At 37.9% G+C, this 7,254-nt stretch overlaps 1 protein-coding gene across 1 annotated transcript in view; it reads right to left on the minus strand.

Moving 5' to 3' along the window:
* The window catches only part of LOC121308096 (Fc receptor-like protein 5), a gene marked incomplete at its 3' end in the record, with an annotated part of 7,251 nt that extends 5,032 nt beyond the window's left edge, over positions 1–2,219 (minus strand). Inside the window, exon 1 of the mRNA XM_041240385.1 lies at positions 2,198–2,219. Coding sequence (XP_041096319.1) covers positions 2,198–2,219 — 22 coding nt within the window. The remainder of the gene's footprint in view (positions 1–2,197) is intronic.
* Between the last annotated feature and the right edge of the window lie 5,035 nt (positions 2,220–7,254).

Here is a 7,254-nt window from a genome sequence, read left to right on the forward strand (position 1 = left end):
GCTCCAAAATTTGAATATCTCCCTCAATAAATGCTCCTAAAATTAGTATATCTGCCCTATGCCCTGTGCCAAAATTTGCATAGCACCCATAATACCCTCTGCCAAAATTTGAATATTTGCCAAATACAATCTGCTAAAAATTACATACCTCCCAAATACTGTCTTCCAATATTTGAATATCTCCCACAAAATTTGCATATCTGCCCTATACCCTTTTGCAAAATTTGCATCTATCCCATAATACCCTCTGCCAAAATTTGCATATCTGCCAAATACCATTTGACAAAATTTGCACACCTGCCCAATCTTGTGCTCCAATTTTTGAATATCTCCCTCAATAAACGCTCCTAAAATTAGCATATCTGCCCTATACCCTCTGCCAAAATTTGCATATCAATCAATCTTATCACACCAGGGTCCCTGTTAATGTAGGAACAATTCAATAATTGATAATTTAATGTTTATCTGGGTTGATTAGTTCTCTTACTAACAATATTTAAATTGATGTGTTACAAAGATCAAGGATTTACTATAAACACACATTCACACGCAGACACAAGGAATGGTTAATCAATAGTAGTATTTTATTAACTACACAAATAATAAACAGAAATCAGAAAAGTCAGAAAGTAAACCTCTTAGTCTCTAAGCACAAAACACTCACTGCCTTAACTTAACTGCAAAGAAAGTGTTATATATGTCGTGCACATTTACATTGTATATCTAGGAATTATGTCACAACTATGTCCATGCCTATTACCATTAAAAAAAATACCCATTGTAGCTCAAATGTAATTATTAACCATAATAAACACATTACCTCAATAAGTACTAGCGATTCTGGTTTAATTATCACTAGATTCAGGAGTTAAAGAGATTAACAATTAATATTATGCATATTTAAGTATTTCAAATCAATCATAAATGTGTATTTGTTATAAGACAAAAAGAAACCTAACAATCCAAATTATTATTACATTTATTCATATTCTCAAAGGAAGAAGAATAAAGGTTAGGCTTCATAGTTAAAAATTTATACATATTTATAAATGTATAAAGAAGAAACAAAACATTCAAGGAAAAGTAATGCATTGTTAAATGTTCATAATAAATCCTTGATGTGCTCTCTGGTTATAGAGTTCTGCATTTGTGAAGCAGTCTTCATGCATTGTTTGGTTGAGTTACGTATTACATGCGCCAGCTCTCCACATGATTAAGTGGCCATGTACAATGTTCTAGCATCTACTGTAGTTGAATAGACGCACATGACGAATTGTGATGATATCAAAAGCATGACTTCAGTTCAGTTACTTGTAAACACACAATATAAGTTTGATACTTATTCTGTTGGTGCGATGTTTAAAACAAAGTCTTCTTAACACAGTCGTCCTCTCTGTAGAAGTTAGTTGTGCAGCAGAGCAGTGCAGTATCTCTGTGAAGGCTGTACTGTAGGCAAAAGCTTTCGTCATTCCGGAGGGAGCTCATCTTCTCCGGGACAGCTTTGAAAATTACATCATTGCATCTTCAATGAAGAACTTTGGAGTTTGATGAGTTGAGAGCGATGAGATTGAAGAAAGAGTGAATCCAGAGAGTAACAGAGAGTCCAGAGAGTGCAGATCCAGAGAGAGAGAGAGAGTGAAAATCCTTGTTTTGAGTTTAAATAACATGATGTATAGGCGTTCCCTTGTACTGTAAACAAATCATTGTCAGTCCTTCCATTGGTTCACAGTATTTGATAGACAGTTGAGTGTCACACAAAAAGGGAGTGTTAGAAATGGAATGTATCACCCTATTTTGTTAAAACAACTCCGATCACCTCAGGTTCCACGTTCCAGGTCTTCAGTCACTTTCAGTAAGGCTTCACTCAAACATTTCGTTTTTGGGCTACAACCCTTTGAAAATTAAGGGTTTCCTCATGACACCCTCAAGTTTGGAGTTGATGAGTTGAGAGCTCAAACTCTGATCAAACATTTCTTTTGTACGTTTCACTTCTTTTCACTTACATGAGTCCAATATGAGTGACAGATCCATGAGCGAGAAGGGTAAAATCACGAGACGAACAAACTAACATTTGTGTGTATAGGCGGTTTCCCTGCGTCGTAAAGTACTTGCATTGTCCGCCTTTACAACAAGGGGTTCAAAGCACAGTATTTGATAGAAACCATTTTGGGTCCAGTCAAAAAATACTTTGACCTACCGTTTTCAATGTTTTTCGACATGGAATTTACTTTGTGAAATCTCCCTGATCACGTTGTAGGGGAGTTCACAAGCTGTCCAATCATACCTTGACTATGTTTGTAGCCTAATCCATTGAAGAGTAATAGATGTGTGTATGTAAACAAGACACATATTTGCAAGTGAGAGTGCAGTATTACACACTTAGGATCAAGGCTTTTAACGTTTTTTTTTTTCAATTTGCAAAATTTATAAAATCGAACAAAATGGCGCAGTGTTCAAGTTAAATGGGAGGTCATTAATCTAAATCAACACACCACTGGTCCCTGCCGTACGTGTCTACCCTTCGGAAGTGGGATAAACCTATTTTGTTGGTGAAAGACTTTCTACTCCGAGGACTATTATTACCGCTGGCACAAGATCTATATGGACAGCTGGAAATAATTAATCAAAACGCATGGCTGAAGACGTGGTGCACACGGGAAGGCTTCACCTATCTTGATCATTGGACCACTTTCTACAACGAGGACTATCTGTATAGACGGGATGGACTGCACTTAAATAACAAGGGAACTAGTCTACTCGGAGAAAAGATCCTCGAGCAGGTTCGGAAGCATTTAAACTAGAAAGGAAGGGGGGAGAAATCAACAAAAAAACAGAAGGGAGACCGCATCAAAACAAGAACAACAACTCAGGTAAGACAACCATTAAATGTATTTATCTAAATGCTAGAAGTATCAGAAACAAAATTCTAGAACTTGAAGCTACTGCACTAACAGGTAACTATGATGTGATAGGTGTTACAGAAACGTGGTTATCTGAGAGTGATGGGGACGAATATAATATTTGTGGGTATACACTGTATAGGAAAGACAGGCAGGACAGAAGAGGAGGAGGGGTAGCGCTATACATAAGAAACAGTCTTGAAGCCCAGGTGTTAAACCTGGACAAAGAAAATAAAACCGAATCAATATGGGTCAGAATAACAGACAAAAATTCAAAAGGCATAATAATAGGAGCATGCTATAGACCGCCAGATTCAGACGGTGAGCACAATAATCTGTTATACAATGACATTAGAAATGTGTGTAGCAAAGGAGAAGCCATACTAATGGGGGATTTCAACTTCCCCCAAATAAAATGGGAAAACCCGGTGGGTAGCACGAAGGATGAAATAGAAATGGTGGAAATGACAAATGACTGCTTCCTAACACAATTTGTGAAGGCACCCACTAGAGGGGAGGCATGCCTTGATTTAGTCTTTTCAAATAACGAAGACAGAATAACTAAAACAGAGGTCAGAGAACCACTGGCAAACTCAGACCACAACATGGTCTCATTTGAAGTGTTTTTTAAATCCTCAAAAGTAAAGACTAAAGCTAAGGTTTACAATTTTAGAAAAGCAAACTATGAAGGTATGAAACAGAGACTAACAGAAGTAGATTGGAGTAAAATAGAGAAAACACCCACAGAAGAAGGATGGTTGTTCTTCAAAAATGTAGTACTAGAGGCGCAAAACAATTATATCCCTAAAGTAGACAAATCTAAATGTAAAACTAAATTGCCAAAATGGTTTAATAGATCAATTAAAAAAAATATTCAGCGAAAAAAGGCACTTTACAGAGCATTAAAAAAGGACCAAAAAGAAAGTACACAGAAAGAGTACACAGAACTGCAAATGCAAGTCAAAAAAGAAGTTAGAAAGGCCAAGAGAGAAATAGAAATGAACATTGCTAAGGGAGCTAAAACCAATTCCAAAATGTTTTTCCAATATTACAACAGCAAGAGAACATTCAAAGAGGAGATTAAATGTTTAAGAGATACAAATGGCAAAATCATAGAGGAAGAATAGCAAAAAAAATGATTACTAGCAAATATGTTAATCCATGATTACTTTTCACAAGTTTTTACAAAGGAAGATACTGACAACACAGGGGTGCCCAGACACAAACGTAATACATCCAGTTCCTAACTACCCAGTTTTAAATGCAAACTTATAGCATAATAAGATCCAAAATGAGGCAGGGTACTGGGAGTCAACATGTTAAGGAAAGGGAGATAGTGAAAGCTATGACATGGTTTATTTAGATTTCCAGAAAGCTTTTGACAAAGTCCCGCACAAAAGATTAATTCTCAAACTGAACGCAGTTGGGATTCAAGGAAACACATGTACATGGATTAGGGAGTGGTTAACATGTAGAAAACAGAAAGTACTGATTAGAGGAAAAACCTCAGAATGGAGTGTGGTAACCAGTGGTGTACCACAGGGATCAGTATTAGGTCCTCTGCTATTCCTAATCTACATTAATGATTTAGATTCTGGTATAGTAAGCAAACTTGTTAAATTTGCAGACGACACAAAAGTAGGAGGAGTGGCAAACACTGTTGCAGCAGCAAAGGTCATTCAAAATGATCTAGACAAGATTCAGAACTGGGCAGACACATGGCAAATGACATTTAATAGAGAAAAGTGTAAGGTACTGCACGCAGGAAATAAAAATGTACATTATAAATATCATATGGGAGATATTGAAATTGGAGAAGGAATCTATGAAAAAGACCTAGGAGTTTTTGTTGACTCAGAAATGTCTTCATCTAGGCAATGTGGGGAAGCTATAAAAAAGGCTAACAAGATGCTCGGATACATTGTGAAAAGTGTTTGAATTTAAATCAAGGGAAGTAATGTTAAAACTGTACAATGCATTAGTAAGACCTCATCTTGAATATTGTGTGCAGTTCTGGTCACCTCGCTATAAAAAAAGATATTGCTGCTCTAGAAAGAGTGCAAAGAAGAGCGACCAGAATTATTCCGGGCTTAAAAGGCATGTCATATGCAGACAGGCTAAAAGAATTGAATCTGTTCAGTCTTGAACAAAGAAGACTACGTGGCGACCTAATTCAAGCATTCAAAATTCTAAAAGGTATTGACAGTGTCGACCCAAGGGACTTTTTCAGCCTGAAAAAAGAAACAAGGACCAGGGGTCACAAATGGAGTTTAGAAAAAGGGGCATTCAGAACAGAAAATAGGAGACACTTTTTTACACAGAGAATTGTGAGGGTCTGGAATCAACTCCCCAGTAATGTTGTTGAAGCTGACACCCTGGGATCCTTCAAGAAGCTGCTTGATGAGATTTTGGGATCAATAAGCTACTAACAACCAAACGAGCAAGATGGGCCGAATGGCCTCCTCTCGTTTGTAAACTTTCTTATGTTCTTATGTTCTTATGTTTAAGCATCCCAAAGTTTCCAGCATCCCAAAAGAAGTCGGTCTTTTTGAAGTTTTGGAGGAGATGGATAATAGTGAAAATGTCAGTGAAAATGATCAACTTTCTGGGTTGGAGAGCGCTGATTCAGTGTCTGTGAAGCAGCATTTGAAGATGGATTGGCGCCTCTTCAGGATTTGTAAGTATAATGGATCCACAAATGTGATGAAATAGATATTATTTTATTATTATTATTATTATTATTATTATTATTATTATTATTATTGTAAACATTTAGCAGACACCTTTATCCAATAATCAACATATGTTCACCTGTCAGCAGTGCTTGATGTTGGGGAAGCACTGGAAAAAAAAATCTGTCTCTTTTCATGTGCTACAAGGTGAAAGAATGACCATAGAATATAACCAAATGAAAAGCGTTTGTTGTTTTTTTTTTTTTTTTTTTTTTTTCTGGATATCTCCTTCCAGTGTGGTACTCAGTAAGACACAAGAGCTGAGGGAGAATGCAGAGATCCAGAGGGTTCCTGGAGGGTCTGCCACCACTCTGTGAAGAGGAGGGCAAGCTAACAAAGCTATCATTTCTCTGGCGAGATGTGTGCTGGCTATCAGAGAGGTGACAGAGGAGTTCATTTCTCTGGAGAGGTGTGTGCTGGCTATCAGAGGGTGACAGAGAAGTTCATTTTTCTTGAGAGATGTGTGCTGGCTATCAGAGAGGTGACAGAGGAGTTCATTTCTCTGGAGAGATGTGTCCTGGCTATTGGGGAGGTGGGGGGTTGTCAGAACAAGTATGATTCTTGTATGAGTGGCACCATTGTTACTATTTTTTGAGAGACAAATACCTTGTGACGAATGTTATTGAAATGGAAACCTTTGAATGTTTTTACTGCAACTCTTCACAATAGTGTGCACCTCAGTGTTCAGAAAGTAATCCAGCTCTCTTCTTTCAGAGCCTGTGAGCCCCACTCTTAAATCAGGTATGTAGAGTGTGTGTAAATCCACAGCCTGACTCACCCCAGCACAGCCCTGCTGGTTAGTGTGTGCTACACATCTTCTGAACTGTAGAGAATACAGGAGGAGTGATTATAAAATAATGCTCTCTTTATTTCTGTGTTCTAGAATGGAAGTGGATCCTCAGCTCAGCAGGTATGTGTCTCTTCAATGGATTTCTTTCACAGTGGAGGGGAAAAGAACAACAAGGAGCCCCATCTCACTCACTTGTTTACATCTATAATAAAAAATGACTTCATGTTAGCAGGTTCATCTCAGCCCTGCATGCTAAAGGTGCTGGGGACCATGGCATTGACCTAATATGAATGCCACACTGAGTCATGCGATTCTAAGTTTCTACTGTATAGAGACAGAACACTTTGAGTAAACTGTATTATTTTTGGTAAACATCTGCATTCTTTTTATTTCTTTGCTGGAGTCCAGTAAAAAAAAAAATAACCATTTCGCTGCCACTTTGCTTTAACCTCTGGCCATATAATTGATACAGAGAACACACTATAAACACTCTATTATTATTATTATTATATTATTATTATTATTATTATTATTATTGTCTCCTCTCTTCTTCACAGCTGGCAGTTTGACTCTGGACCTCGAAATAGCACACCCCCGGCTCACCCTGCCTGTGGATGAGAAACAAAAGAGAAAAAGCAGGATCATAACAATCCACAGAGATTTGATTCCAGGCGCTGTGTGCTGGGCAAGGAGGGCTTCAACTCAGGGAGACACTACTGGGAGCTGGGGGTGTGAGTGAACCCATTCTGGAGATTAAGAGTCAGCAGAGTGTCTGCCCTGAGGAAGGGGAAGTTCAGCACAACCCGTCAGCACGGTTACTGGACTGTGGGGT

This window comes from Polyodon spathula, unplaced genomic scaffold, assembly GCF_017654505.1.
Source record: "Polyodon spathula isolate WHYD16114869_AA unplaced genomic scaffold, ASM1765450v1 scaffolds_241, whole genome shotgun sequence".
NCBI lineage: Eukaryota > Metazoa > Chordata > Actinopteri > Acipenseriformes > Polyodontidae > Polyodon > Polyodon spathula.